The 14088-nt window shown below is 43.0% G+C and overlaps 2 protein-coding genes across 5 annotated transcripts in view; one reads left to right on the top strand and one right to left on the bottom strand.

Moving 5' to 3' along the window:
* The window catches only part of Dnah3 (dynein axonemal heavy chain 3), a 163931-nt gene extending 152356 nt beyond the window's left edge, over positions 1-11575 (top strand). The window contains exons 56-61 of the mRNA XM_021168736.2: positions 2441-2595; positions 3657-3824; positions 5089-5231; positions 7266-7470; positions 9248-9385; positions 11075-11575. Of these exons, the coding sequence (XP_021024395.1) occupies positions 2441-2595; positions 3657-3824; positions 5089-5231; positions 7266-7470; positions 9248-9385; positions 11075-11428 (1163 nt within the window). The 3' untranslated portion in view covers positions 11429-11575. The remainder of the gene's footprint in view (positions 1-2440; positions 2596-3656; positions 3825-5088; positions 5232-7265; positions 7471-9247; positions 9386-11074) is intronic.
* The window catches only part of Lyrm1 (LYR motif containing 1), a 56373-nt gene that overhangs the window by 18470 nt on the left and 23815 nt on the right, over positions 1-14088 (bottom strand). Inside the window, exon 4 of one of the 4 annotated variants that reach the window (XM_029479309.1) lies at positions 5607-5902. The exons of 1 other annotated variant lie outside the window; for it this stretch is intronic. The gene's annotated coding sequence lies outside the window, so the exon portion shown is untranslated. Of the gene's footprint in view, positions 1-5606; positions 5903-12060; positions 13200-14088 lie in introns of those variants that run through there. 2 more of the 4 variants (XM_029479307.1, XM_029479308.1) reach the window with 2 other exon arrangements.

Here is a 14088-nt window from a genome sequence, read left to right as displayed (position 1 = left end):
GATATCATCTTAAGTGAGGTAACCCAACCACAAAAGAAGTCATTAGATATTCACTCACTGATAAGAAAAAGTTCTACCAGTGTTTGTGCTGTCATCTTAATATATATATATATATATATATCTATATATCATTACATAGCACATATATATCACATATAGTCATACTATCAATTAAGGTGCAAGAACTTCTCATTTGATTCTATTCATGGAGCCCAGAGGAAGGTAGTTTTCTTATAGATAAGGAGAGACAAAAGAGAAATTATCCAGCACCAGATATGAGTGAGCACTGGAACTTGCCACCAATATTAACAGAATATATAGTTTGTATCTACAAAGAGATTTAGTGAGATGAACTGAAGCCAGCTACTTTAAAAGCTCAGTAAAAAGGACAATAAAGAATTTAGAGACAAACTGAGGTACATCCTAGCTCTTCTAGGAACCTGTGCACTTATAACAGAAAGAAATGTAGCTATAAGGAACTGAACCTGCTTTGATCAACATCAATCCTAGAGCCTGTAAGTGTATCTTGGGTAGGACATTTACTGATGAGGGACCTGTTGCCATGGTTACAGGTATATCCAGCACTGACGATGGGGAAAGGAGATTGCTATTCTTACTTGCTGGAGAGGTGTAAGTTGTCTGCAATGAGACTGGCTCTTGCTATGTAGCACAGGCTGACATTGGACTTTCCATCTTCCTGATTAAGCCTCCAAAGTGAAAAGCATGTGCCACCTCACCTAGCTCAAAAACTACTCTCATTCTCTTTAAATACTGCATGTTCCTTGGGTATTTTCTCTAGCTCCTTAAAGTACCCAAGGAACTGAAGGGGTTTGAAGCCCCACAGGAGGATCATCAATATGAACTAACCAGTACCCCCAGAGCTCCTTGGAACTAAACCACCAATTAAAGAAAACACATGGTAGAACTTGTGACTCTAGCTGTATATGTAGCAGAGGATGGCCTAGTCGGTCATCAATGGGAGGAGAGGCCCTAGGTCCTGTGAAGGTTCTATGTCCCAATATAGGGGAATACCAGGGCCAGGAATGGGAGTGGGTGGGTTGGGGAGTGGGCCTGGTGGGGGTGGGAAGAGGGGATAGGGGATTTTCAGAGGGGAAACTCGGAAAGGAGATAACATTTGAAATGTAAATAAAGAAAATGTCTAATAAAAAAAAGAAAATGAAACTTTCAAAAAATATTGCATGTAGTTTAAGGGTTTATATAAACTTCCTTATAGTAGAAATTGTCTGCAGTTCGTTCCAACTGAACTTTGCTGAAGGTCTGGGGTTGCTCATAGAGTTACAGAAATCCAGATGACCTGGCTTATAGTGAAACTGCTCTTGTATTGCTCACCTTACTCAGTATGAGTTTTCTGGTAGCTTAGTTACCCACCTGAGATTCACCTCCTAGGCAATGAGGCTTCTCGAACTTGGGCACTTACCCTCCTCTCTAACTTGATTCTAATTTCCCTTCCTGGATATGAGAAATGAACCCACTTTTCTGGGTGCCCTGTATATGCATGTGTGAGTGTGTGTGTGTGTGTGTGTGTGTGTGTGTGTGTGTGTAGGCACATGTGCAAGCATGTATGCATGCATGTACAATCTGGGCTTATTGTCCCCTTCAGATAATTACCTAACTCTTTTTAAAATTTGTTTTTGTATGCATGTATGTATGTATGTATGTATGTATGTATGTATGTATTTAGAGATACAGTCTCTCTATGTAGCTCTGGCTGTCCTGGAATTCACTGTGTAAACTAGGCTGGCTTCAAATTCACAGGGATCAGCCTGCCTCTGCTTCCCAAGTGCTGTAATCAAAGGTGTGTGCTACCACACTTGATAAATTACCTAATTACTTTTTATAGAAATCTGAAAATAGAAATCTTGATCCCATAGAATGATGTTGAGGAGGAGGAGGTGGTGGCTCAGAGTTGAGAAAGTAGTATGTGCGGAATATAACCTCGCCTTTCTAAAACATGTATTTGTTAAGTGTCATCTCACCTTATCCACTGGGTCCTGCAGTTAGCACTGCTCTCTGACCAAAGCTACTGTCAGGATAGAACTCAGGACCATCTCATTCCAAAATTTTTAGCTTAAATCATATTTTATATATACATATATGCGTATATACATACACATACACAAACACATATACTTGGGAAGATAAATGCCTGAAAGATTTCTTCACATGAATAGTTATCTTTGATGATCATATCATTGTTTCTTCCAGATCGACTCTCTGAACATGTATTATTTTTGATAACCACCATGATTTCAAAAAGACTTTTCCAATCAAGGCTGGATATGGTACCAGCAACCCTGTGTCCTTGGACCACCTGTGTGCCAATAGGGTTTCTTGGTTAGAAGAAACTGCTGCTCAAAGCTAATGTACGTGTTCATGACCTTACTTGTGCTCAGCTTCTTCTGCTGTCTGTTACCCCCAGGTGAATGTAATTATGGAGGCAGAGTGACTGATGACAAAGACAGGCGTCTCCTGCTGTCCCTCCTGTCCATGTTCTACTGTAAAGAAATTGAAACAGATAACTATCACATTGCTCCTGGAGATGCTTATGTCATCCCTCCCTATGGCACCTACCAGGTAAAGGATGCTCCTCTGTCTTTGCTCTCAGAGAGAGACTGAAGCTAGGGGATACAGTGTTTCCAAGGAAAGCCCAGGGATTCAGACTTGGACTTCCTTACTGGGGTCCATAATCTGTTATTAATATTCCATGGAGCCTCTAAGAAAGATATTGTTGTCACTGTTTAATGAATGCTGAGTGTTAGGGGCAAATAGGGTCTTTCAAGATATGGATTCTATCTGGAGCAGTGAAGAGAGAAAGTGATATTTAAAGTGAAGGCTTCTGAGGATTGGGAGATGGCTCAGTGGACAACGTGCTTGATATGCAAGTGTCAGGACTAGAGTTTGGATCATGCAGAGTCCACACACTAAATGTGGTACTTTACACCTATAATCCCAGCACACATATGGCAGGAGGGAGGCAGAGATAGGGAGATCACTGGAAGCCTGTGGTCCAGCTAGCCTGATAAACACAGTGATGAAGAACAAAAGACCATAACTCTAAGGAGGTAGAAGATGAGGACCAACACTCAAGGTTGTCACCTGACCTCCACATGCACTCCATAGCACATACATGCCTGCACACACACACACACACACACACACCTTGGGCTACATATTAAGATGTTGTCTTTTTTTTTTTTTTTTAATGGGTAAGGAGAAAGGACAGAACAACTAGATAAGAAAATAAGGGAGATATAAAAACAAGAACTGTGGAGGAAGGCTGCAAAAGGTCCCGCTCTTCCCACTATGAGCCAATTGGGATTTTAGACACATGGCTCCAGGTTGCAGTTAGTTTGCAATTGAACACTGGGATTCAAATCCAGATCTATGAAACTCTAAAGCTGACTGTTTAGGAACAGAGAGAAGGCCAAAGGTGGGAAGAAAACTGCTCAAGCCTATCTGATGCTCTTCAGAGCACTGCAGAAAGATGGCCTGGGGTTTACTCACCTGTCCTGGCTAGCAAATGGAGATACTGACATGGTGGGATTTCTTTTTGAGATGGGTTTAGCCACACCCTGGGTCACCTCATAGGACCTCAGTGGATCTACACTGATACCAATTGAAGATTTCCTTTCCAGTCTTACATTGAGCATCTCAGGACCCTCCCCATCACAGCACACCCTGAAGTATTTGGTCTCCATGAGAATGCTGACATCACCAAGGACAACCAGGAAACCAACCAGCTCTTCCAAGGAGTGCTGCTGACCCTGCCGAGACAGTCCGGAGGGAGTGGGAAGTCTCCTCAGGTAACCAGGCTTCCCTCTGGCTGGGAATTAAAAACTTCAGGTGGTAACTGGAAAGGCAGGAACATGGGGCCTGGTATCTATCTCTGAGCTAGGTGCTTCAGTCCTACTGCTAGGTCCTTATATACAGAACACAAAGGAAACAATTTCCAATATGCCAGTTATTTCTAAAGAGAAAAACTTCATGGATTCTCCTATATCAAATACCATGTATACTCTACATATATGTTTTAAAACTAAATGTATTTTGGCTCAGAAATATCTATTTTAAAAATTGCAAGTGAAAACCATTAGTGGATACCTACTATAATTTCCATTAAGTTGTGACTGGGACAGAAGGAAGGAAGAAAAGAAGACAAACTGAATTTTAAGTTCTTCTGGGGTGATATTACTAGCTAAAGTCCTAGAGCTGAGGCTTTGGTGGCCTCTTGTTAAAGGGAGGGATGGATCCTTGAGGGTTAATGAGCTGTCAAATTAGCAACAATCTGAGACCTTCTGTTTGGAAGGAATGGAAAGAGAAGGACATCAAGACTTGAAAAGACAAATTCTCTCGCCATGTAATTCAGCATTGTTTACAACCACAGTTGGACTCGGGTACTTCTAGTAGTCCCTCCCATCCTGCCTTCCCCTTCTCCTCCTGAGCTGCCTCCCATTCAACACTTTTCAGATTTGAACCTTTGCTGATGGTGTTCATTCAGTTTAAGTGGTAATTGGTGTGTGGATCACACCAGTCTGGTTGGTGTGTCCTAATATAGGACTAGGGAAGGAACTGCTGTCCAGCCAACCAGCCCCACCAGGGTAGAGGAGATATCTGGCTCTGCCTCTTGGTCTGTCCTCTTTGGTCCACTGTCTCATTCCCTACTTGGCTAATCCCAGTGTCACAGGCTTGTCTTGCTCAATGCTGGAGTTAGACCTACTACCTTTCCAAGTGTCACTTGCATTGAGAAAGACCTCCCAATGTTGAGAGCTGTGTGGGGAATTCTCATTGTGGGTGACTTTGAAGGTAGGGCCAGTGTTCAGTGCTACCCTGAGGCTACCTGACTGACTAAGGAATACAAGGAAAGAGCTGTCATTGCTCATTATTTTGACATTCTGGAAAATGTCCTCACCAAGGATAGTGAGCTAATAATTGCCCTCCTTCCCTCCAAGGCGCAGAACTGGCTTCTGTGGCAGAGTTCCTAGGAAGGGCCAATGCTTAGCATCAAGTGTTTCCAAATAAAGCCTGCTGGTGTAACACTTACTCCCTTTCTCGGGTCTGTACTTAAAGGAAGTGGTTGAGGAGCTGGCCCAGGATATACTCTCCAAGCTTCCCAACGACTTTAACCTGGAGGAGGTAATGAAGAAGTACCCCGTGGTCTATAAGGAGTCTATGAACACTGTTCTAAGGCAGGAGCTCATCAGATTCAACAGGTGGGCCCGAGGATCTTGCTTGGATTTTGAAAGTTGGAGCCTGTGGGGTAGTATTTAAAGGGACATTTGATAAGATATGGCTATGCAAAGAACGTTGTTTGCCCTACCCAAGGGGAGAGCTATAAAATAGGGTGACCCCAGCATGTGTTGGCCACACATCAAATCACGCCCACTCCTCTCTCCTTCTGCTAGTATCAGAAGTAGTCATCAAAGCATTTTTGAATGAGCCCCTAGTGTCAGATATGACTCCTGACACCGTTCAAAGTTCTCACTAGAACCAGATACAATTAGTGTGATATGATATTACTAATTTCTACCAGTACTTTACAGATGAGAAGACTCAGCAAAACGAGCTAAGTCCTCATTCATCCAGATACTAGCTCTCATGCCTTCCCCTTCATGTTTCTCAGTCTCCCCTCATACCACTGGGGCTTGATAGCTGCCAGGATCTTCAGTGGCTGTTTTGATACCAAAGAACAGGGCAACAAATCCCTATTGTGAGTAGGAGTCTCCTGTCCTTCCATGTTACCAGTTTCTGTCCATCCATCCAGTGGCAAGGGAAGTCCAGAATGGTTAGGTGACAGTTTAGTTTCTGATTCGGGGTTCTGTGACTGTCTTCTGGGGCAAGAGTTCCTTGGGTACTAAAACCTTGACAGTAACAGTGGTCATAGCTGCAAGAACAGAACAGGACAGTGGGGAAGCTGTCATTAGGTGTAACAGAGATCTGTGATGCTATGCCCAGGCAACAGCGTTGTCTTCCAACTCCTCAGCAAGCATCCCTCCTGCTATGCACTTTTTAAAATTGTTCACATTCTTGCCCAGTTGGTTGAGATTTTATAAGTTCTTTCTGGTGGCAAGTTTTTGGGGTGGGGGGGCACACTCAGCTGAACTCCTCTGTAATGTGGAAGGCCTCAGAGTAGAGAGGTCAGAAAGAGGCAGGTGGTCTTGCCCACTTGCAGGTTGCCCTTCCTTAAGTATATACCTCATAGTCTGTAAAAAGAACAACTTTGGCAATGCAGATCAAAAGTCCTAAACCATAGGTACTCATCGATCAAAAGCCTATTACTAAGAACATAGTTAGAATTTTACACAAAAGCAGATACAAATGTATTTGTCTAGCAATGTTGTTTAATAACCTATAAATAACACTTCCTTCTTCCCTCCCTCCCTCCCTCCCTCCCTTCTTTCCTTTCTTCCAACATGATCTCACTATGTAACCCTGGTTGCCTGGAACTCACTATGTAGACCTTGAGTTCACAGAGATCCACTTGACTCTGCCTCCTGAGTCCTGGGGTTAAAAGTGTGTGTCACCATGTTCAGTTTAAAAAAGAATATTCCTATGGTAGGGAAATAGTTGAATAAAACAGAATGCTGTATAGTCATTATAAAGAGCAATTTAGGGGCTGAGGAAATAGGTCAAGGGTAAAGTGCTTTCTAGGCCAGCATGGGTATCTGTGTTTAGATTCCCAGTACCCACAGAAAGCTAGGTCTGGTGATGGACACCAGCAAAGCAGAGAATGCCTATGCTCAATGACCAGCCAGTCTTGGCAATCAATGAGCGCTGGGTTCAGAGAGAGAGAGACCCTGCCTCAGAACAATAAGGTAAAGAGTCACCGAAGTCAACCTCTGGCTTCTATATATGCATGCATACTTACCTGAGCAATTACAACACATATACACAAAACAGCAACAGCACAATTTAGAATTGGGCTGTAGGGCACCTGACTGCAGTTCTAGCACTTGAGAGCCTGTGGCGGGGACTCATCAAACTGGAAAGATTTCACTATGTGCTAAGAAAGATAGATTACAAAAAGGCAATATGGGATGACTTCATTAAAAAATAAGGTTGTGTTTCTAAAGAAAACAAGAAAGATACACATCAAAGTTATTTTTAGGTGGCAATGTTATGGGTGATTGAATTATTTCTATCATTGACCTCTGATCAGGGAGAAAGATAAAAGGAACACCTTTGCTGTACTTGGGCAGAAGGAACCCCTGCAAAGCCAGGCTCAGCCTGCTTCTTTATCCTTACAGGCTGACCAAAGTGGTTCGCAGAAGCCTTATTGATCTTGGCCGAGCCATCAAAGGACAAGTCCTAATGTCCTCAGAGCTGGAGGAAGTCTTCAATAGTATGCTTGTGGGTAAAGTGCCAGGCATGTGGGCAGCCAAGTCATACCCATCACTGAAACCCCTGGGGGGCTACGTGGCTGACCTATTGGCCCGCCTGACCTTCTTCCAGGTACCTGGGAATCTGGGTAATTGGATACCTAGTAGCTCACTCAGGTGGAGAAGACACTGTGGGGTAGCAGAGCAGAAGTTGGGGACAGAGACGATGCCGGGGCCTAGCAAACACAGGAGTGGATGTTCACAGTCAGCTATTGGATGTATCACAGGGCTCCCAATGGAGAAGCTAGAGAAAGTACCCAAGGAGCTAAAGGGATCTGCAACCCTATTGTTGGAACAACATGATGTACTAACCAGAACCCCGGAGCTCTTGTCTCTAGCTGCATATGTATCGAAAGATGGTCCAGTCGGCCATCAATGGAAAGAGAGGCCCATTGGACTTGCAAACTTTATATGCCCCAATATAGGGGAATGCCAGGGCCAAAAGAATGGGAATGGGTGGGTAGGGAAGTGGGGGGCGCTATGGGGGACTTTTGGGATAACATTGGAAATGTAATTGAGGAAAATATGTAATAAAAATATTAAAAATTAAAAAAAAAAGAAGTTGGGGACAAGGGTTGGCAGCTGTGTAGCATCATAGGTTGATTATGCTAGGTTGGCCATTCCCAAATGGCCTTTCCAGACTTGTGTCAAGGGGGAAAGGGAGAGACTTTTCAAAATCCATAGAGACGTTAATCTATAGAGGCAGGAGTAAAAACTAGGAAAATGTTACAACCTGGAGGTCTATGGCACATACTTGGCCAATGGATATACTTAGTAAGGCTGTGTAGTAATGTGAACATTTCTGAGCTGATATATAGACATTGGGTTTTTTATACATAGGGATTGGGTTCCAGCTCTATGGCAGAGTACTCGCTTAGCATTTGTCAGGTCTAAATTCAATCTCCAGCATGAGAAAAAATAAAAAGTAAACAAACAAACAACCAAGACAGATAAGTCTAGATGTTTGTCCGGCAAAAAAACAGCTACCGTCCTCAGCAAGTGATGCACCTCTGTCTGCGCATGGCCACTCTCGCTGGGGCTGAAGATAACATACACTGCCCTGTACTGGGCTTTACCATTCCCTGTTATGTTCCCAATTCAGTACTGCACCCATGCTTAAAGTAGAAATACAATTTTTTGGTACTTCATTTCAAACATAGGAAAGTTCAAGTTAAACCAAGAGGACTCTTTTCATCAAGAAAAATGAAAAAGCAAAGAGTATCATATCCATACCTCTCTTGGTTCTTTTAAGATCTATTTCATTGGCTGGAAAGATGGCTCAGTGATTGAGTACCAGCTGCTCTTCCAGTGAATGCAGATTCAATTCTCAGCACTCACGTGGTGGCTGACAACTTTACTTCAGTTCCAGGGAATCTGACACCATCTTCTGGCCTCAAGCATGGACCACATATATGGTGGTGCACAGACAGATATAAATGTAGACAAAGCACTCATACACATGAAATTTTGCTGGGTAGTTGTGGCACGTGGCTTAACCCTTGAATTTCAGAGGCAGAGGCAGGCAGATCTCTGAGTTCAAGGCCAGCCTGGTTTACAGAGCAAGTTCTATTACAGCCATGGCTACACAGGGAAACCCTGTCTTGGAAAAAAATATGTGTATGTGTGTGTGTCCACTTGTTATGCACATGTGTGTGCTGGTGCCGGAATACAGGAGTTGAATCCCTGGAGATGCTGCCTGACATGAGTGTTAGGAATTAAATCCTGGTCTTTTCTGCAAGGGCATCAGTGCTTTTAATCACTGAGCTATGTCTCCAGTCCCACGTTCACTTTGGTTTAACCTATTATTGATATATTGTAGATTCTTAATTTTGATCTCTACGGATCTATAGGAATGGATCAACAAAGGCCCCCCTGTGGTCTTTTGGATCTCTGGATTCTACTTCACACAGTCCTTTTTGACGGGAGTTTCTCAGAATTATGCCAGGAAATACACCATCCCCATTGACCACATCGGATTTGAATTTGAGGTAGGGATCTTGTGGGTTGGGACAGCTCAGGGGAATAAACCTAAGAAAACAGTGTTTACAACAAATATTTGGTTGTGTAGAGCAACAAATGTTTCAGAAATGGAACATGTAAGGAATTTCGAGTAGCATAGGGTGTCTTGACATAATCATAGCGCTGCTCCCAAACTCTTGTTTCTGAGCATAGAAAAGGGAATTTGGTGCCAGCAAGATGGCTCAGCAGATAAAGGGGCTTGCATGCAAGCCTGGTAACCTGAGTTTCATCACAGGAGCCCACATGAGCATGAGAGGAGACAACTGACTCTTCAAGGTTGGTCTTTGATATCCACACTCTCTTCTCTCTCTCTCCTCTCTCTCTCTCTCTCTCTCTCTCTCTCTCTCTCTCTCTCTCTCTCTCTTCCTCTCCCTCTCTCTCTCCCCCTCTCTCACACACATGTGTATATTTATTTAATAAATGAATCTTTGCAGAGGAAAAGTCTGTCACCATCATGGCAAGAAAAAAAAATGAAAGCATTTCCCCTACCCCTGTCTATTCTGTATCTTCACTTGGAAGAATGCTTTAGATGGTCTTTAGAAATGGAGAACATTACAATTAGAATGATGTTAAATGGGGCTCACAACCCTCTGGTCCACCATAATCTACTACTCCCTACAGACCTTCCACCATTTTCAGCTCTACGGGGAGGAATCCAAGGTTATCACCTTTCTATCTAAACCATGCCATCCGGAAGCCGTTGTAGTTTACTTGCTTGTGCTATGACAAAATACCCTGAGCTGAGTAGCTTAGTGGAGGAATTGGATCACAATTCCTAGTCCAACATTGTAGGGAAGTCAAGGCAGGAACTTAGAGCAATGGTTCTCAGCCTTCCTAATGTTGTGACTCATTAATACAGTTCCTCATGTTGTGGTGACCCCAATCATAACATTTTCATTGCTACTTAACTGTAATTTTGCTACGGTTAAGAATTGTAAGGTAAATATATTTCCTGATGGTCTTAGGTGACCTCTGTGAATGGGTAGTTTGACCCATGGTTGAGCAATGCTGACTTAAGGCATCAGCAGAGAGAAGCACATGGATCCTTGGCTGCACACTAGTACTCCACTCCTTCTCTAGTCTGCTAGAGTCCAGGGCCCAGCCCATACAAAGGTGCTGTCCACAGTTAGCGGCCTTTCATGTCAATTAAGACAAGTCTCTCACAGATGTGCCCACAGACCAGCCCAATGTAGACAACCCCTCACTGAGGCATGGTTGACATCTGATATTAACCAGCACATCAGCTCACTTTTCAGGCATTCTCTGAGCTGGTTCTTTAGTCTTAAAAATAGAGAAACTGGTTTTTTAAAATGTAAATTAAAAATTTACTCTTTTACTTCACCTCTCACTCCAGAACTGTTTCACCAACTTGCCTCTGATTAAGAATCTGACCCTTCATTTCCTAGATTTAGGTCCCAAAGAAGAGAAGCAATTGTGTAAGGTCACTAAGCTACATTCAGTGTGGCCTCCTGACTCCTACTTCATTGCATTCTCTGTGTCTGTCATATATAAGAGCAGGAAGCTGTCTAGGAGCCAGACTTGGCTCACATCTGATAAGACTTATCACAGAAGCCGACTTGGTAGCTAGGTGGTTCTTATTAGTATCACATGTAAGGAAACTAGAAGATTATGACACTCATAGCTTTCCACTCTTTCAGGTAACACCAAAAGAAACGACAATGGAAAATATCCCAGAAGATGGGGCCTACATCAAAGGACTTTTCCTTGAGGGTGCCCGTTGGGACAGGACAACCTCGCAGATTGGAGAATCTCTCCCCAAAATCCTCTATGACCCATTGCCCATTATTTGGCTGAAACCCGGAGAGAGTGCATCATTCTTGCATCAGGACATTTATGTGTGTCCAGTGTATAAGACGAGTGCTCGGAGAGGTATCCTCTCTACCACTGGTCACTCTACTAACTACGTCCTGTCCATTGAGCTACCAACAGACATGCCCCAAAAGCACTGGATAAACCGAGGTGTGGCCTCACTGTGCCAGCTGGATAACTGATGGCAGGTGTCACAAATGTGAGAGTAAATGGTGTCATTCTCCATTACGACGTAGCCTTTCTTTCCTTGAATTATACAATAAGAAAGGTGACAGTGGTCTAATGACTGCATCAATAAATAGATCCAGACATTTCACAGCAGCCTTGTAAAGTAGGTTATTATCATTATTATTGTTATCATTTCATGGCTGCAGAAACCACAAGAAGGTAGGTAATGCTCCAAATGAGATAGCTACTAAATTGAAACACAGACAGTGTGACTCTCCACCTAGACTTGTGGTCATTTGGCTTAAGCTCATTTGAAGTTATTTTCTTTACCTTGGGTTTTGCTGTAACTGTCACAGAATTTCAGCCACTTCTTTCCCTGACTGACCTACTTGTGGAGCCATCATGGCCCCATTAGAGATTGAGAAGGCTTGATTTTTTTTTTTTTAAGTTCCTGGTATACTTTATTAAGACATTTTTGTGTGTATGTGTCTGAGTGAGTATGTGAGTACATGTACCCAAGGAGGTCAGAAGAGGGTATTAAACCCCTGGAAATGGAGTTATAAATCACTGTGAGTTGCTGTGTGGATACTGGGAATTGAACCCCTGTCCTCTGTAGGAGCGACAAACACTCTTAGCCACTGAACTCTCTCTCCAGCTTTTACTTATATGTTAAAATCACATCTTACAACCTTGGGTGGTGAGGATTATCACTTCTACTTTCCTGGTGCTGATTAGGTTCCAGGCAGTCAGAAGTTTAGCTGCTGCTTGGTGTCAAGGATTGAGCCCATGACCTTAAGCACTCCACTGAGCTACATTCCCAGGCCAGCTTCACCCGATTCTCTGTCAGTCACATGAATAGGCTAACTTCACTCATTTCTCCTTCCTGGAGAAATGTGTGCCTGTCGTGTGCAGGGTTTGGGCCCAAGCCTTTGGCCAATTTGTTCACTTCCATGTGCTGGGAACGGTTGTCCTCCCAACCTGGTGTCTCAGGGACATGACAAAGCTTTCCTGAGAGTACCACAGAGCTCTTCACATTGTACTGCCAGGTGCAAGTTCCCTGGCTCTTGAATCCATGTATGTTTCACTGCCACATGTTGCCTGTTGGCCAAGGAGTTGGCTGTTCTGATGTAGACTCTTGGAAGATGTTGTAGTTCCAGTCACATGACTGTGTCCAAGGAATTTCCACCTCTTGTTTCTCCCCGGAGCATCCAGATCGAGACAAGAACATCAAATTCCTGAGATATTCTTCCCTGATTCTCTCATGTAGCTCTTGGCTCTAAGTGGCTTTATTTGGGGTATTCAGAGTGGAGAAGAAATGAGTTGTTTGAGTCTTAATGTGTATGATCTGGCTTTTCTGCCTCTTCACTAAAAACAAATGCCTTGATTCAGGACCTGGGATGATTCCTGAATGTGGGCAAGCCTCAGATTGAAATAAAGGTATTCCAGAAAACTTTAGTTTCAATTTCTTCATGGTGTCAACCAAAGACCGAGATGAACAGTTAGCTATCCAAGTGCCCAGAAAGAGTAAGTGCATGGTAACAGAGACAATGAGGAAGTATACTCCTACTTAAAGTAGGTCACTAAAGGTTTTTGTTGTTTTTAAGAAAGAAACCTTTTTTCCAATATGTGGATAAGTCAGAATGCACCAATAGTTAGAATGACTGTATTGTTCTAAATAAGGTCAGTCATGTGATATAGAAAGACGGTCAGGATCCAACCCTTTTAACTCTTGGATGGTAGATTAGTCATATTGCAGGCTGTAGAAGAACTGGTCCGAGGGGGCTGCTAAGAGAGCAAATGAATTTTAATTATAGTTATCTAACTCTAGCTTCATTCAGCACTGAAAAACTAAGAGAGGCAAGGACTGCCTTATTCCTCCAGGGTCAAGGGACAAAATGTTTTTGTATGATGGATTATATGTTTGAAATTTAAATATTTCCTCCAGTTTGAAAACAAAGATTGCCCCTAAGTTTGAGGTCACTTTCAGTTGGGGTCAATGTGGTCATGATGTTTCCTCCTGAGAAAGGGAATTTGTTCTTCAGAAATCACGGTGAGTTAGAGGCTAGAGTCCTGGGCAAAGATGGTCAGAGCTTAACTTGACAGAGCTTAGCTCTGCTATAAATAGCTCAGCAGATGACATCAGGCAAACCTGGTGTATTAGTCAGGGTTCTCTAGAGGAACAGAGCTGATAGAATGACTCTCTCCTCTCTCTCTCTCTCTCTCTCTCTCTCTCTCACACACACACACACACACACACACACACACGATTTATTAGAGGGGCTTACAGGCTGTGAGCCAGCTAGTCCAACAATGTCTGTCTTCAAATGGAAAGTGTGAGAATCCAGTAATTGTTCAGTCCATGAAGCTGGATATCTCAGCTAGTTTTCAGGATATGTCAGAATCCGAAAGAAGTAGAATCTAATGCCAATGAATCAAGAGTGAGGGCAAGCAGGCAAAGAGCAAAGACTTCCTTCTTCCATGTCCTTATATAGACTATAAATAGAAGGTGTGATGCAGATTAAAGGTGTATCTCCCAACCTCAAAATGTATTATCTTCCAACTTTAAATGATTTAAGAAAAATCCCTCACCAGTACCCAGATGCTTGGGTTTTAGTTAATTCTAGGTATGGTCAAGTTGACACCATAAATGACCATCAGACCTGATCACCAAACT

The sequence above is a fragment of the Mus caroli genome, chromosome 7 (assembly GCF_900094665.2).
Source record: "Mus caroli chromosome 7, CAROLI_EIJ_v1.1, whole genome shotgun sequence".
Classification (NCBI taxonomy): domain Eukaryota; kingdom Metazoa; phylum Chordata; class Mammalia; order Rodentia; family Muridae; genus Mus; species Mus caroli.
Note: the sequence above shows the minus strand (reverse complement) of the source record. Positions and strands in the feature narration are given on the sequence as shown.